Raw genomic sequence first — 18,039 nt, forward strand, 5'->3', positions numbered from 1 at the left:
TGTGCCTCTGCCCCGAACCGACGCGGGGTGGAGCAGCAGAGAGGACGCAGGCAAACTGCGCCTTCTGTCCCGAACTGACACGGGGTGGAGCAGCAGAGAGGACGCAGGCAAACTGCGCCCCCTGTCCCGAACCGACACAGGGTGGAGCAGCAGAGAGGACGCAGGCAAACTGCGCCCCCTGTCCCGAACCGACACGGGGTGGAGCAGCAGAGAGGACGCAGGCAAACTGCGCTTTCTGTCCCAAACCAGCACGGGGTGGAGCAGCAGAGAGGACGCATGCAAACTGCGCCCATCTGTCCTGAACTGACACAGGGTGGCGCAGCAGAGAGGACGCATGCAAACTGCGCTTTCTGTCCCAAACCGACGCGGGGTGGAGCAGCAGAGAGGACGCAGGCAAACTGCGCCTCTGTTTCCGGTCGGTGTGCTTTCACTGCCTGGGGCGGTAAACCAGCGATGGGCCTTTAGCTCCCAGACCAGGGAAACGACCGGCCAGAAATTAAATATGTTTTCTCAGGGAGGTACACTAAACAGGGAGCCTGCAAACACGGCTCAGGACGGACCGGTCGCTGCCTTTTATCCGCCGTGCTCATCAAAGAAAGCCAAGAGGAAGAGGAAGAGAAAGAGGCTCGGCAGGCCTGAAAGCTGGTGCACGCCCAATCATAAACAAACAGGAAAACGACGGCTCGTCATGTGACCTCTCCGCTGCTAGCGCTGCAACTGGGTGATACGATTACAGACTGACAGAGAAAAAAAAACGCACTGTGACAAACTTTTATTATCCGCCCTGACGTCAGGTTGCGAAACCTCATTTCTGCGGCACAGAGCTTCCTTTGCGATTTCAGCGCGGTTGCCTCACCAGCTCACGGCAAACGGCTCGAAAAAAGGTCGCCGCCCCTGACCGTGCATGCCGAGACGTGAGCCGGCAGCCAATGACAGGATGCCGCTGTCATGCCGCGAAAACGGACCAATGACGCGTTGCTATTCTGGGACCTGCCTCCCCGCCACCTCCCCCCCCCCACGCCTTCTCTGGCTTTATTTTCCTTTTTTTTTCTTTCTTTTTTTTCCCCGTCTTGTGATCTCTCGCATGATCTGCCTGGCTTCGCATTTTACGGGTCCAAAACATCACAGCCGAGTTCAATTTTATACTGACTGCGTCTGTTCTGAACAGATATAATAAGGCCCATCTTGCTGTGTTCACTTAGTAACATTTAGGGATTTAGCAGACACTCTCATGCACAGAAACTTACACAGTTCTGAATTTGTACATTTAGCCTGGATATTTACTGAAGCAAATCAGGTTAAGCAGCTTGCTCAAAAATACAACGGTAATGCCCCACTTAGGAACCCAACAGGCGATATCCGAGCCGCAACCCCACTGCCCTGACCAACCCCACGGCACTGTCAGCCTTAGCTACTTATCTTTTAGTAAAAAGCGATAATTCATAGCAATCACATATCAGAAACAGCTCCAGTGCATCCTCTCCAGCAGCTCCATACCCTGTTTTCACTTCTAGTCCCTTGGCACAAAAATGCAAAGGAACGGTGATAAAAATACAATCACCAAATGCAAGCGTGAAATGAGAGCGTATCGCGGGGCATCTTCTGATGGGTGAGAAGTGCGCAGCTTTGTACCAACCGAAGTTCACGAGGACTGCAGACGCGAGCACGTGCTGTCTGCGGCGGGACGTCCGACCCCCTACGAGGAGCGCTGGCGACCCCGCGTTTCGCAAGACCGGCCCCTTGCCCTCCGGAGACGGCGAACGGATCGGCCTTCGACCCGCAGGGCGCGTCAGCCGCAGCGAGAAGAGCGAAACGAAATTCCCGACCCCGACACGCCCGTCGAGCCCCGACACGGCCTCCTGCAGAAAGCAGGGGTCAAAGGTCAAAGGTCAAAGGTCCGGCGCATTCCTGCTCGTTTTACGACTCCGTGCGAGCGGCAGAAGGGGGGCAAGCAGAGGTGCGAGGGGCGAACGCGGCACACCTCCTGCCGCTGGGACGGCCACCAAAGCCCTGTTCGACCCGTGTGAACCGGGCGCGCCCGGGAGGACCGCTCTGATTGGCTGTGGGGGAGACAGAGCCGGGCCTAAAGCACAGAGCATTTCCCACCCCCACCGCGGGAGGGGGTTCGATCCACGCTACGCCACTCTCCCAACGGTTTCCACGCGGTCCGTTATGCTCTCTGCTCTCTACCCCTCTCAATACAGCCGAAAGCACAAAAGGAGGGCGGATCTCCCGTCAGAAAACGTTCTGTGATGAAGTTTACGGGATCAGTAACATGGCAACCAACAGGCAGCCAACTGGTCTGTTAACCAGTGCCTGGGAAATCCGTGAGGTTGCTCACGTATGACAGTCGTGAGTCACTGTGTGAAGCACAAGCATTGCCCTGGGGTTAGCATGTTAGCGCTTCCATGCAGGAACACCCAGCGCTAATTTCACAATATGACCAGTTTCACAGGTAACGCCAGCTCAGAGAGCCCTGGTCCCTGACATAGTATCAGGAGACTAAAAATAAATGCATTTCCGTAATGAGTCATCACTTTACTGTAGACACAGCAGAAAATGCCTTATCAGAAAACACTGGGCAGCAGTATGACAAAGCACTGCAGCAGCGTTGGAACATGCGGTACAGTAACCTGAAATCGTACTGTAATCCGTATTTATCTGGGATCTGTACCGGCTGCGTATGTTTACAGAAAAACAAAGAATAAAACCAAGTGGTGTTACACCAAATCAAGTGGTACTCGGAACGACTCAGAGTACACAGAATTACCACTCAAAACAAATGTGTTATTAACAAATATCTCCTAACCATGACTGTGTGAATGTCACCTGTGAAGTGTATACATGATATAAAACACCATGTTTACATTAATATGAGACAGTGTCCTGGTTGCACCCAACCCCACTGTGTCACTTCTCAGTGGAACATTCTAGTGAAATGTGACATGTGTTCTTGTGACATGCTGCCACAATCACTAATCCATTCAGAATGATATGCAAATGATGGTTCAAGCCCATTCAAATGCCACAGAGCCTACTGTGTGGGAAAAAGTATATTTCTCTTCAGCTTGGCTCTTCCGTCGCCTTTGCGTTGGCCACTTTCAGTTTATGCCACTGGCTAAGTTCCATCTTTAAAAAAAAATGAATAGGTAGCAGTGCCGAGCTGCATTCTGCTGCATCTGAGATGTACATTTGCATTTGCAGCAGTCATGCAGGACCCTCGTGTACTGAACAAAATGGCCGCTCGGTGCCAAACTGTGCCCTCACTGCTAAATGCCCAAACAGCAGAGGCGCCATTGATTGGCCGAGGAGACCCGTCCGTCACTCCGTTCACTGCCGTGATTCGTCCATCTGGCGCAAAGCGTCAACGGCTGGCCTCCCATTCGTCCACGCTCGTTCGCCGTGGCCTCTGAAACGGAACGCTAAGCCGGAAAGCAAGGCAGCAAAGGGGAAAAAATAACACGGGAGTAGGCCTGAATAAAATCAGGCGTATGGGACCTCTCGAGCAGATCTGAAGACCTGCGTAAAAAGGGAGCCTTCTCCCTCCGTGGGCATCGACCGAGCGTACGAGCGGAGAGGGAGGGAGGAGCGGGATTACCGGCATCCTCATCTCGACGCTCGCTTTCAAGCCGCCGCCAGGAGGCCTCGATAAAAGAGCGGGAAGATCTCGGTGAGAGACGCGGGCGGGCGGGCGAGCGAGGCCGAGAGCGACGGGCTCCTTTTCTCCGTTTGAAGCGTTCGATGAGAGGACTTCCTCAGGAACGTTATACACGGGAACACGTGGGGCTTGACCTCGGGGCGAACCACCGTTTCTCAAACTTCAATACGTGTTCCCTTCCTCCCGCTCTCCCCCGTGGCCTCTGCTATACGATTAAAACGCCGAAACAATCGTCTGAGCTATAGGACATTAAAAAAATGGGTGTATCAAACAAAGCAAAAGCACAAAACTTCAGAAAAAGAGGAAAAAGGTCGTTAGCACCCAAAAGAAAGACTTGAATAGGCTCGTTTATTACACCACAGCCTTTGATGTGTCTCTGGCACTCCGTAACAATCAGCCTATTATGCGCAGCGCCCTGTATATTTTGGCTCAGACTGACCTTGAACAGAAGGAAAAAATTCCTGTTTATTCACAATCAATGCGAGTGCCATACTTACGGGACTCATTCTCCTTTTAAAGTGAGTTTTTATGGAAGCCGTCAAGAGAAAGTTCTGCATCCTCGCATTGTACGACGGCAGCACTGCATCCTGGGAAGGGGTTATGCCCTGTGTGCTAGCGTGTGAATGTCACCTTGTGACAGACCTGACCTTGTGACTGACGTGACCTTGTGACAGACGTGACCTTGTGACTGATGTGACCTTGTGACTGATGTGACCTTGTGACAGACGTAACCTTGTGACTGATGTGACCCTGTGACTGATGTGACCTTGTGACAGACGTGACCTTGTGACAGACGTGACCCTGTGACTGATGTGACCTTGTGACAGACCTGACCTTGTGACTGACGTGACCTTGTGACAGATGTGACCTTGTGACTGATGTGACCTTGTGACTGATGTGACTTTGTGACAGACCTGACCTTGTGACTGACGTGACCTTGTGACAGACGTGACCTTGTGACTGATGTGACCTTGTGACTGATGTGACCTTGTGACAGATGTGACCTTGTGACTGATGTGACCTTGTGACAGACGTGACCTTGTGACAGACGTGACCTTGTGACAGACCTGACCTTGTGACAGACCTGACCTTGTGACTGACGTGACCCTGTGACTGATGTGACCTTGTGACAGACGTAACCTTGTGACTGATGTGACCCTGTGACTGATGTGACCTTGTGACAGACGTGACCCTGTGACTGATGTGACTTTGTGACAGACCTGACCTTGTGACTGACGTGACCTTGTGACAGATGTGACCTTGTGACTGATGTGACCCTGTGACTGATGTGACTTTGTGACAGACCTGACCTTGTGACTGACGTGACCTTGTGACAGATGTGACCTTGTGACTGATGTGACCTTGTGACTGATGTGGCCTTGTGACAGACGTGACCTTGTGACTGATGTGACCTTGTGACTGACGTGACCTTGTGACAGACCTGACCTTGTGACTGATGTGACCTTGTGACAGATGTGACCTTGTGAAAGACATGACCTTGTGACTGATGTGACCTTGTGACAGATGTGACCTTGTGAAAGACATGACCTTGTGACAGATGTGACCTTGTGAAAGACATGACCTTGTGACAGACCTGACCTTGTGACAGAGATAATGTGCCGAGGTCATGTCCATCACAGCCCTTTAATGGCAGGCCAGCCCCTGGGGCTAGCGTCTGACCGCCTGGGCTAACAGTGCAGGTCCCCACACTGCAAACGTGGGGGGGCTACGAAGGACACCGCTATAGGACAGCACAGCTCCTCTATCCAATCAGCACACCGAAAATAACCCAACAACAATCAGAACCAATGAACTTGGCTCTCGTGCAGCGTGGGACATCCCGTGAATTGGACACATCGCCCCCCCTCCTGCCGTAACTCGATACGGAAGCGGTATTCGGTTTCGGATTGGCTGCTGCTGCTGCCGCTCCGTCCGGGACTTCTCCCTCCTAAATCTGACACATCGCGCCACCTTTGCCCACCTCCCGGGCCGTCCTCAAACTGCTGCCCCTCTGTCCCTCCACGGATGCAGGCCCGTGCACCCCTGCCTCAGAACCGGTCGCCAAAAACCGCTCCTTCCTCCGCCAGCGTCTCATTTAGCCGCGCCTCCCTCGCACTCAGCAGTACGCAGCTGGGGGTCCCGCCTCCCCACCGTTAAAGGGGATAGGTTCTAACTCTATGATTCTAATTCCACGTAATCCTAGGATTGTTGGTGAAGGGGCGTTACTGTGACAACGGACACTGTGCTGTAATAGCACAGCATTTTAAACCGCTCTGGCCAACCAGAACCTGCCCCTTCAGGACCTGCCCCCCCCCCCGCCGACCCCTCCCGCCCCCACCCCGTCGACCGTACTCACCCCCGCCGTACATGACCGCCAGCATGATGGACGAGATCCAGGACACCTGGCTGCTGGTGGCGTTGAAGATGACCTCGATCTCCTTGAAGAAGACGGTGATGGACTTGGGGAAGGCGTAGGAGAAGCCGATGGAGATGAAGGCCCCCACCACCACCGCCCAGCCCCAGCCGCCCTCGGGCGGTGTGTAGCCCACGGGTCCTCCGACGGCTGGCGCCATGGCTGCTCTCTCTGGGTCTCTCTCTGGCGGGCCGGTCGGCTGCTGGGAGAAGGAGAGGCGCGGGTCAGGTGATAACAGTGCTCGATGCGAACAGCTCCCTATAAACTTTATACAGGCGGCCTCGGCCAGGGAGGGCAGGCCCCTCCCACGCTGCTCCTGGCCACTCCTACTAAACTTTCTCTCACTGCTGACACCACACTCAGAATGCTCTCTGTAACAAATTAAACTAACACAAGCAATTTAAAAATCCACATTTTAAAGCATCCGAGATTCAGAACCTGGGTTCTGATGAGCACTCACCCGACGAGGAGGAGCTTGCGCCCCTGAAAATGAGCCCGGTGGCGTGCGGCGTTAAAGCCAGCGATGTGAGTGCACACAGAGCGAGGGACAGTGGCGCATTGAAGCGGAAGGAGGAGGAGGAGGAGGAGGGGGGGGAGGGAAGGGGACATACTGAACAACCTTGTACTGGCATCATTACCGTATGTTCGACTCCTGTAACTGTTTAACTTTTGAGTGCAATTACAACCACGGCACCGAGACAGGACTTTGAGTTGGTCATTCCTTCTCCAGGCACTGCGGGCTCCGGCTTACAGGGTAACCCGCCTCCTGGCCCAGATTACCGCCAAGGCCCCCCGATCCGAGGAGAGGCCCCCCGACCGGCCTGAGAGCAGAGCATTTCAGCACAACCGCAGGAATTTCATCACATAAAAAAGTTCTACGGGGGAGGGGAAGTCAGAGACAGTCCGAGAACCTCTGGGCGTCTTCAGACCAGAGGTCTTAATTAAATGGAGTATGTCCACACCTAGCCTTTCCCCCCCACTGGATGCTGGGTGTTCAGGTGACCTGTGACCCCTGCCAAAGGGCGAGGACTGTCTGGGGTCCCTTAAACTGGGGCTAGTCGAGGAAGGAATCTGCAGAATTCCTCTGAAAAGCAGCCCATTTTCTGAGAACTGGCTTTCCACCAGCTATTTAACCCTGAGTTAGTGTGAGGCCACAGAGCTGCTGCTCGACTAAGTCCCGCCCACTCCTCATTCCACCAGACCTGCGTTCCAGGAAAACGAGATTGACATGGTTCTCTGTGACCTTTCGCCCCCCGAGTCGGGGGTTACGCTGAGGTCGTCCATCACCCGAAAAATCTGGGGCGGCGCAAACCGTTCCCAGACTGCACCGGGTCCCGCCTGAGTTTCTGGGGGCGGACTCCCAGGATCCTCCGCTTCGGGGCATGATGGATTGCGGCAGGCCCGCAGCCGGAGGGCCCCGGCGAGCGGTCCACAAAGCGCGCCCATCAATCAAACCCCCTGAGCGGCGGCCGAGCTCCGCCAGCTTAGCGGCTTCGGGGGAAAGGCTAGCCAAAGGTGAGCGCCGGTGATTTAGTGGGGCTGCGCTGGCTGAGGCGGGACCCTCGAGAGCTCTGGACGTGGGGAGGGGGGGCGCGCGTCGAGGCTGAAGCCTGGTACAGGCAAGCGCGGAGTCAGTTAGTTTGGATGGAAAAGAACGGGAGAGGCAGTCAGGTAAGCGGCAGCCAGACGGCTTTTTATCGCTGGGCGTCGGCCCGGGGCCCGGCCCTGCGAGGGAGACCTGGGAGTTGATGAATGGAGAGCCTCCGACATATTTTCTGCGGGTTTAAAAAAGAAAAAAAGAAAAGGAGCACGCCAGTCAGCATCTCCAGTCAGGAGCTGGGCTTCCTGGCACAGCGCACCTCCCTGGGAAGCGTTCCGTCTCACGAGGACAGGAAGCCCTTAGGGTCAAACGCGGCCTTCGCCTCCGCAGACCCAGGTGACGCCTTGCTGTCTGTCGGTCGCCCAGGCGACGGGCAGCGGGGTCCTGGTCTGAACCCGACCGAACGCGGAAAGTCAACTTGCGCTTGATCTCTGAAGAACCGTCTGTGGTTGCCAAGTAACAAGGGGGCGGATGATTCGTACACGGCCGTAGGTGTTTCGTAGCGCCCTGCAGTTAGACGCCGCGGATGATGGACATTACAAGGCAAAGATTCTGCAAACCACTCTTTCTGCCTAAAGTCACTGGCAATAAACTGACATCTATCCCCCCCCCTCCCCTAAGAAAATCCTGTTTCTGCAAGAGTATTCTCTTAATGAGAGACGCTAGTGAAATACAGAAGCTTTCCCAGAGGTCAGATAGAAAAAGGCCTCACTGATCAATACATTTTCGAAAATGTAGTGATCAATACATTTCACAACAGTGCATTTTTTAAAAAGAACATACTGCCTAACTGAAGGCAAGAATTAGCCTGTTTGTCACTATATTGTGAAATATATTTAATTTGATCCTTTCTGTTGGTGAGGGCGGGGTTTATGTAGCCTAAATCTCACTGGCAGGGAACGCACCGGAATTTCGTAACATTGTTAACAGCCAATGACAGCGCTTGTCTTGGCACATTGTCTTCCCTCCCTGCCAGATTTCCTGGCCTGGTTTCGGAAGCTTCAACGACTTCATAAATTAAAATTTAACAGGAGGGAACTCGAAAGGCTTTTCAGAAAAAGAAAAAAAAAGAACAGGGGAAAGGTGTTTGGGTGGTCACAGAGCCCAGTATCTAAAGCCTGTTTCACAACGGCCATCAAAAACGTTGAGCCGACCGAGCCGACTTTCCTCATTGTTCTCCAGAGCATCACAAAGGCCGCACTTTCGCCTTACAATAGCAATTAAAATCAAACAAGGACCGGGTTACCACGCCCTACGGCTTCAACACACTCGAAGACATTAAGACTGGATGAATATTGTTAAGTTTAAAGTCTAAGCAAAAATGGTCTCAATAAACCTCTACGAACAATAAACGAGAGTCAATGAGTAACACACCTCGGTGGTAGCCAGGCTAGCCCATCTGCATCCATTTGGGAAGCTCCAACATTTGTTCAAGTGTTTACCAAGCCAGGAGGTGCAAGAGATAACAGCTCATTCTGCCTCAATCTGATAAAGCTATTTGGCGTAGCCAATTGTTAAGTTTACCGACATTCAGGAAGCACGGACAATTCAGGGTGCATTGTGGGTGAAAATGATTCAGGTCCTGTGCTGGAATGGGACACGTCCCCCCCCCCCCCCCTCCAACAGGCACACTCATCGCCATCAATCAGGGTCTCCTAAATAACGAGATGCAGCCAGCCAGACGCATTAGACTGAGACAGCAAACCCTTTGCACTTCATTTAAAAAATGGAGGGGCGGGTTTATTTAAAGGTGGGCAGTATTACATGACACGAGCGGGCTTGTAATGGAAGATCTGACAATAGCTCTCCCCGGCTGACCGGGGCATCCCGAATTAGCCGTGGCCCCGTGGGGACCGGGTCCGGGGCCAGCGCCCGTCCTGTTCCGTGCTGCCTCCGGGCCTCGCATAGCTGCGGAGCGCGCGGGGGGGGGGGGGGCCTGTCGGGGGACTGCCGGCACATGTCATTCCCCAAACGGGACGGGGAGCGGGCGCTCTGTCAACAGTGACCGAGGCACCCGGAGAGGGGGGCAGGGGGGGCAGACACACACGCAGCACGTGGCCAGAGAACACAGAGCTCCATGCCCCCCCCCCCCCGCCCCAGGGGATGCAGCACTGGGACCAAGCACGTGCGGGACGGGACCTCAGCCCAGTCAGCGCAACACATTCAAAAGAGCAGGGCTGTTCTGGTCAAACTCCCGCTAAGCTGGCCACATCTGACCAACTCATCATCTCCTACATCTGCCGATACAATCCCATGCATTCCTTACCCACACTTTCACACCAATTCATCGCTGGAAAAAAGAATTCTGTTAACCTTAAACCGTTAAACAAAGGCAAAGTGAAATACTTCATTCACAAGCACAATTTGGCAAGTGCACTCAAATGGACTCCAAACTGTGAATAAAACAGTGAATGCTTGCCTTTCTCCTGGTGTACAATTTAAGCACAAATATATGAATCCTGGCCAAAACACATGAAATTCTGCCTCAGTAATAACACAGCTGAAAGTGCAACACGTGTTCATCTTCACCGTGGTTTTCGTGTAGGTTTTAAACGAGGCACAGGGGTGACATCACCATCCGTACGTGGTGCATTTCACCTGCTCACCGCTCAACACTGCACTGAACACGAGACAAACATCGAGTCAAAAAAAATAATAAACTAAGAGCGGAAAAAAAAAAGCCAGCATCAAACACCGACTGCCGCGTGCCTGTCGCTAAAGTTCACGCGCGCTAAACGGTTTCAAACGCTTGTTTCTGAAAGCGAATCCACCCGCATCTCCTCGGAGATCTGAATCTGTCTTCCAGCGGAGCGCGAGCCCGCGCTGGTTTCACGCTGCGCCTCCTACCTCTGGCTGAGCCCGTAACGCGCAGACGTGTCCGGGGGTCGGGGCTGCTGCTCTCGGCGGTACTGCCTCAGGGTTCGAGCGCCGGCGTGGACGGAGCGGCTGCCTCTGTGGCTGAGGCGGCGTCAGGTCTGCACTGACCCCAGAGCCGCCGCTGACCTCACAGACCGCACCGCCGCTTCCGGGGAAAAAAAACAAAACAACAAAAAAAAACCGGGCTCTCGCTCAGCCGAGCAGGAAGAGAGAGACAGAGAGAGAGAGAGAGACAGAGAGAGAGAGAGAGAGAGAAAGCGAGAGAGAGGGGAAAAAAAAAAAGTTTGCGTCCTGTTTCATGTTTCGCGCAGTTGCACGGACCACCCAATGGACTCTGGGGCACCACGGTCCTAATTGGCGAGTTCAGGCTCTCCCCTCATTGGCTGCCGGGAATTCCGCCCCTCCCTAAAGCCCCCTCCCTCCTCCTCCTCCTCTCTGGCGTGGCCAGCACATTACATTACATTACATTACATTATAGGCATTTAGCAGACGCTCTTATCCAGAGCGACGTACAACAAGTGCATAGGTTTCATGATGTAGAGGCGCAAAAGAAACACTAGAGTGAAGGGATGTATCCAGCACACACGTACGGCGCCTGAGCTTACGTGAGATTCTGCCGGGCAAAGATAGGAAACGCGTCTGCAGTGCGCCGATAAACCTGCTCTGCTAGCCGTCGATTAGCCTGCTAACCGGGATACAAATAAGGGGCTATAGGTCACCCACAGCAGCAGAGCACATACATCCTGGACTACAAGGGAGTCAGTACTGTCCCAGCCACCGTCCCCGGAGATGGGGACGCATAGCAAGGCTGGGTGTGAGCTCATCAGTGCTCTGAAAGAGCTCCTCCACCCTCAGGCTCATGCCCCGGTCTCTGAAAGAGCTCCTCCACCCTCAGGCTCATGCCCTCTGAAAGAGCTCCTCCACCCTCAGGCTCATGCCCCGGTCTCTGAAAGAGCTCCTCCACCCTCAGGCTCATGCCCTCTGAAAGAGCTCCTCCACCCTCAGGCTCATGCCCTCTGAAAGAGCTCCTCCACCCTCAGGCTCATGCCCCGGTCTCTGAACGAGCTCCTCCACCCTCAGGCTCATGCCCTGGTCTCTGAAAGAGCTCCTCCACCCTCAGGCTCATGCCCCGGTCTCTGAAAGAGCTCCTCCACCCTCAGGCTCATGCCCCGGTCTCTGAAAGAGCTCCTCCACCCTCAGGCTCATGCCCCGGTCTCTGAAAGAGCTCCTCCACCCTCAGGCTCATGCCCCGGTCTCTGAAAGAGCTCCTCCACCCTCAGGCTCATGCCCTCTGAAAGAGCTCCTCCACCCTCAGGCTCATGCCCCGGTCTCTGAAAGAGCTCCTCCACCCTCAGGCTCATGCCCCGGTCTCTGAAAGAGCTCCTCCACCCTCAGGCTCATGCCCCGGTCTCTGAAAGAGCTCCTCCACCCTCAGGCTCATGCCCCGGTCTCTGAAAGAGCTCCTCCACCCTCAGGCTCATGCCCCGGTCTCTGAAAGAGCTCCTCCACCCTCAGGCTCATGCCCCGGTCTCTGAAAGAGCTCCTCCACCCTCAGGCTCATGCCCCGGTCTCTGAAAGAGCTCCTCCACCCTCAGGCTCATGCCCCGGTCTCTGAAAGAGCTCCTCCACCCTCAGGCTCATGCCCCGGTCTCTGAAAGAGCTCCTCCACCCTCAGGCTCGTGCCCCGGTCTCTGAGAGAGCTCCTCCACCCTCAGGCTCGTGCCCCGGTCTCTGAAAGAGCTCCTCCACCCTCAGGCTCATGCCCCGGTCTCTGAAAGAGCTCCTCCACCCTCAGGCTCATGCCCCGGTCTCTGAAAGAGCTCCTCCACCCCCAGGCTCATGCCCCGGTCTCTGAAAGAGCTCCTCCACCCTCAGGCTCATGCCCCGGTCTCTGAGAGAGCTCCTCCACCCTCAGGCTCATGCCCCGGTCTCTGAAAGAGCTCCTCCACCCTCAGGCTCTTGCTCGTACTCTGGGATAGGAAGCTGTCGGTGTGCGGCGCGTTATCCAAACACACCGTGCTGGGGATCTGGCCGGACTAACAGCTCCTGTAACCAGGCCCACGAGCACCTCCCCACCCCCGTCTATTTTCCCTTTTTCTGTATTTATTTATTTTTAAACGCAGGCCACGCTGTGACGCTGCCGCCCGCAGCATGTCTGCTCTCTCTAAATCTGCTGGGAAGCGGCCGCAGAGAGCCAGCAGGCACCACAGGAGACGACCGCAAAACCACGCAAACACAACGCGCATTCCAGCAGGGCCTTCACATTTCACGCCCGTTAGAGTAGACCGGGAATAGAATTATGCCCCTTTTAAAAAAATAAGTGAACTTCTCTCCCTGCTGTTAAAAAAACCCCACAGTCTACAAGGTTCACATGGAGACTGCAACTGTGTCAACAGTACAGGTGTGTTGAGTCAGAGGAAACTAGAACTTAGCAGACTTTGAGCACATGAGCCATTATGAAATCAGCGGTAAGATACAGGCTAGGCCACATTTCATCAAATATGTTGGCACAGGTTTCACAGATGTAGGCCTAAATAGTGGTTGGACCCATCACTGACCCATACAGGTCTTGGGTAATTCTTCGAAAAAGAGTGCCAAGCTGAAGATATCTTTTTGATTTATTAGCTAGCTTTTTAAACGCCCTCTGCTCTGTGAATAGCTGGATAATCTTCCCGAACATTTTTATAATACCTCTTACATTATCTCTTCCACACAAACACACTAAGAGCAGAGACTGAACACTGTGTCTCTCGTTTATTCATGATTCTGCCAACACCTCCTTCCCTTTACCTTTTAATGAGTAAATTTACTTTCAACATTTCTTTACTCTCAGTGGAAGCCAAATGCAAAATAATTCTGAATAAAGACAAAGGCAACGACTGCACACTAATGAATTGAGAAGGAACTCATATTTGTGAAGAGATTTAGGATGCTGCATCTTCGTGTATTCCTTTTACATCGCCTACTTCTACACATAATTTAAAGAAACTACAGAGATGTGTCTGTGTAGGTCTGCAGTGAGTAGTGAGATCTTTGCCAGTTCAGGGTCTTCTCATTGGTTGGCTCATTTGCTGTGATGTAGTCAGCCAGCTGCCACCCTTATCAAACCCCACTTCACCCCTCACGCGTGATTTCGGGCACTATCTGCTCCCTGTTAAGTGCGGTCGGGTCATGGGACCCCCTTTTAGGGGAGGGGTCCGGCGGTCAGCGGCTGGGCTAAATGTCGCGGTCTGATTGGCCGAGGCGCACCGCATCGAGCCCTTCGGTTAGCAGCCCCGCCACTCCCGCGATGACATCTCCGCTCGCGAACTCCGCGACCCGCGAACGCCTCTGCTGCGCCTGGACTAACCGCCCCGAAGAAAAGACCCCGATTTAGACACGATTTAAGACTTTCTGACATGTCCTCGATATATGGCTCGTAATAGCCGGTAATTGGGTGTTACTGTGCAGCATCTTAAGAGGTGGGTCACACAGTGTGACTATAACCGAAGATTAGAGCACTCTAGAGAATGAAACTTCATTCCAGCGCAAGCTAATAAACCACTGCAGGTTTCTAAAGTCACAGCATTAATACAGCACCATAAAAAAGCATTGGCCCCCTTCCTGATTTCCTCTGCTACTGCATATTCATCACACTGAATGGTTTCAGATGAAATTATTTTGAAATAATGTGTTTGTGTTTTGTGTTTACTCGGGTTCCCTTTGTCTAATATTCCATTTTTTAATGATCCGAAACCATTCAGCATGACAAATACGGAATAATAGAGGAAATCAGCAAATACATATTTCACACCACTGTAACTCTATAGCCATTAGATCAGCTTGTACAGGGGAGTAACCCTATAGCCATTAGATCAGCTTATACAGGAGAGTAACCCTATAGCCATTAGATCAGCTTGTACAGGAGAGTAACCCTATAGCCATTAGATCAGCTTATACAGGAGAGTAACCCTATAGCCATTAGATCAGCTTATACAGGAGAGTAACCCTATAGCCATTAGATCAGTTTATACAGGAGAGTAACCCTATAGCCATTAGATCAGCTTATACAGGGGAGTAACCCTATAGCCATTAGATCAGCTTATACAGGGGAGTAACCCTATAGCCATTAGATCAGTTTATACAGGGGAGTAACCCTATAGCCATTAGATCAGCTTATACAGGGGAGTAACCCTATAGCCATTAGATCAGCTTATACAGGGGAGTAACCCTATAGCCATTAGATCAGCTTATACAGGGGAGTAACCCTATAGCCATTAGATCAGCTTATACAGGAGAGTAACCCAATAGCCATTAGATCAGTTTATACAGGGGAGTAACCCTATAGCCATTAGGATCAGCTTATATAGGGGAGTAACCCTATAATCATTAGATTCCTGAAGCAGGAAGGCTTGCCCTAGCTCAACTGAAATATGCTGGTGTGATGTAACCTCAAAGCAAATGAGTAATATACCACTGCTGATGAGCCTTAGGAGAGTCCTAGTTTTTACTATCTTTCCAAATGGCACTGTCATTGACTAGGCTATATTGCAATTCCCCCCACAAACGATAACTCCCAGGCAGATAAGAGAGGTCTTATCTTACCTCATCTTATCATGTATTATCTTGCCTTGCTTTTCTTGTGCTTAGTGTAAATGCAAACATTGCTCTGCATTCTTCGTATACCTTCCCCGTCTGTTTTAATAGGTCCATTACTCTAGACATGTTTCTGCTGAATGTATAGTACGCACACTTTGCCGTACGCCGTAGCTAAAAAGCCGATGAACTGACCCTCATAAAACACTCAGGCCCAGTGTGCACACTTGCATTTCCTACTCATGTTTCGCTAAAAAAAAATAAAAATAAAAAAGGAATGTGGCGAGCTGCTCCAGCTATCAGCAGCAGTAATGAATGACCTTATCCGCTTACTGTTTTAAAAGTAGATCTATCTTCAACGGTAAAACCGTTCACGCTGCAGCCTGAGAAAGGCAGTCACAGATCGCGGGGCACAGAAGATTTTAATCTTCCCGCACTGTTGAAAACGTCTTTGAGTGAATCAGAATTTAATCTCACCCGCTGAGTTTATTTTTCAATGACACATTTGGCTTGGGTGTTTTTTTTTTTTATTGTTTTTTTTTCTTTTTACACTCTTGTACAACCCCACAGAACCTTGTTCTAACTTATTCCCTTGACAGTTCTCTACCACTTTACTCAACGTAATGAGCCAAATCAAAAGGGAGGAATTGTAATTTGGCGGCGATATTAAAATGGACAGGAGATTAAATTAAAACGCAGTCAGAAAAGGATTCACTGAAAACAGGCTGACAGAAGTGCAGAAGTCAGGTCTTCTAATTAATTTGGAAAATGAACTCCAGGGTCACTGAAGAAAGCACTATTCAACGTAGTAGGGAGTAGCCTAGATCCATTAGAATGTTCAGCCTGCCCTTAGCAACAGGACAATGGAATCATTAGACAGCACGCCACACTAACACACTACATTACAAACACTCATTGCTCACCGATGAATTGCATTGCCGTTGTCACTACATACAACAGTAGGCAACTACATAATGAATGCTCCCTTTCTTTATTTTGGCTGTGAGGGGGGGAGGGGGGGGGGAAGCCTGCCTCAAATTCTTCGAACAATGGCTAGCTGAAAAACTACCCGCGTGGTAACGGGATATCAGCGAGTACACAGAGTCTTTCGAGAGCACGGACCCGACGCCTTCCCCATGGAGACGGCCGAACGCGCTGAGGAAATAAACGCTAGCGGCGCGCGGAACCGAGCCGCCGGCGCGCGGTACACAAAGGGCTCCCGTTCGCCCCGCCCTCCCCCCTTTAAATCGCAGGACGCGCCGCTTTGATCCGCCTACGCGTCCTTCCCGTTCCGCTTTCCGACGGCGTCTGTTCAGGCGAAACGTATAAGCAGCAGGTGGGACGTTTCTGTGCCTCTCCCGTGTCGCTATAACGAAAGTTTGTACGGCGAAAAGGCGGAAAATAACGTGTCCAATGTGGAGAACCATTTTATCTCCCAAAATGTTTTTTGTTTTGTCTGTACTGTGAAAGGTGAGGAAAAATGTATATATTTTTACGTACCATTATTGACAAAACTTTATATCGCAAAACAAACATTTCAATTTACCTTTCAACTGTCCAATTTACATGAACTAAAAGGCTTACAAACAGAGGCCCTAGTGTTTAACACTCCCTGGGAACTGAACCCTGATTTGGCTGTAAAGAATCCTTGATAAAAGGTCAAAGTGATAATGCTTAAGGCTTTAACTGCCGGATTACAATGGATTAGCTGAGCTCCGAGAAGTTTAGACCTTGAAATAACTCCGATTTCCTTGAAAAAAGCTTGTTACGCACCGTAATTTGCACTTGCCCTTTTTGAAACTACAAAAAAACCTTGTAAAATGGGATATATTGCTATATATTATATATGCATGTGGACTTGGTGGAAAATAAAATGACAAATGTATTTCACAAAAAATAAAATTATTAATTATTGCATTATTTGATAGCAGTAATTTGGTTATATGCTGTTAAATGCTGCAATATTTTCTGATATTGATAATTTATTTTACTTCAAGAATTTTCCTGTTCATTACACTGTTTACGGGCTGCCATTGTTATATTTCTGAAATATTTTTTGTTCTGTAGTGTGCTGGTTTTCACCAGGTAGTGTGATGTCAGTCTTCTGACTAACATTTTAACAGGAAGCCCGTTAAAAGTTGCAGCTGCAGCCAATCGTGAGCACCCGGGTACGCCTGTCACTTGACGACCTGTTGCCCTGCCAACAGCGTGACCTCATAACAAATGTCAGCTAAGGCTAAGGGTAGCTGCCATGGCTGTAAAAGTTTACACTGAAATCTACGAATGATGCAGGGTTATATAGACGGCTCACAATCTGAAGCTCTCCACCTCTGGTGTGTGGTGAGCATTCTGGGACAGGTTGGTTGCCGTGCAACACCCAGGAGGGTGCTACACATTGGTGGGGGCTGAGGAGAACTTCCCCAATCACCGTACAGAACTTTGGGGAAAAGAGGTAATGCAAAGCGTTATTATTATCATTATTATAACTTTCTTAATCGCTCTGAAAATGCAAATGCCGGAAATGAAATGGCTGCCCGTCTGAATCAAATTCTCATAAGCTACACGCTCAAAAAAAAGAAAATGTGCAGACATTCAAAACATCCCAGCTTCTCAGAGCCAAAAGTCCCAGCAGCTAACCGTTTACTGAGCGGTGAAGTTGCCCGCTCGGCCAGGTGAACTTCACCCTGGTCCGTAACCGATTCCTTTGACCCTAGCCCGTCCGCTTCTCAGTGATTTGAGTCCAGCTGCTCCCACTATGGATGGTTGTGCTCTGCTCCCAGTGACTCCACTGGTCCCACAAAAAGAGTTAGCCATTTGCAATGCATGACGGGAATTTCGCTTCACTGGCAGGCATCCCTGTTTGCAAGATTTATATCGCAAGAAGGAGAATAAGCTGCCACCCACTGGGTCGACTGA

At 51.4% G+C, this 18,039-nt stretch overlaps 1 protein-coding gene across 4 annotated transcripts in view; it reads right to left on the reverse strand.

The window, feature by feature from the left end:
- LOC135234980 (monocarboxylate transporter 1-like) overlaps nt 1-18,039 on the reverse strand; it is a 43,077-nt gene that overhangs the window by 13,518 nt on the left and 11,520 nt on the right. Inside the window, exons 1-2 of one of the 4 annotated variants that reach the window (XM_064300153.1) lie at nt 10,519-10,676; nt 6,015-6,273 (exon numbers count right to left, since the gene is read on the reverse strand). In XM_064300153.1, the coding sequence (XP_064156223.1) occupies nt 6,015-6,231 (217 nt within the window). In that variant the 5' untranslated portion in view covers nt 6,232-6,273; nt 10,519-10,676. Of the gene's footprint in view, nt 1-6,014; nt 6,274-10,518; nt 10,677-18,039 lie in introns of those variants that run through there. The other 3 variants (XM_064300155.1, XM_064300154.1, XM_064300152.1) reach the window with 3 other exon arrangements.

This window comes from Anguilla rostrata, chromosome 11 (genome assembly GCF_018555375.3).
Source record: "Anguilla rostrata isolate EN2019 chromosome 11, ASM1855537v3, whole genome shotgun sequence".
Taxonomy (NCBI): domain Eukaryota; kingdom Metazoa; phylum Chordata; class Actinopteri; order Anguilliformes; family Anguillidae; genus Anguilla; species Anguilla rostrata.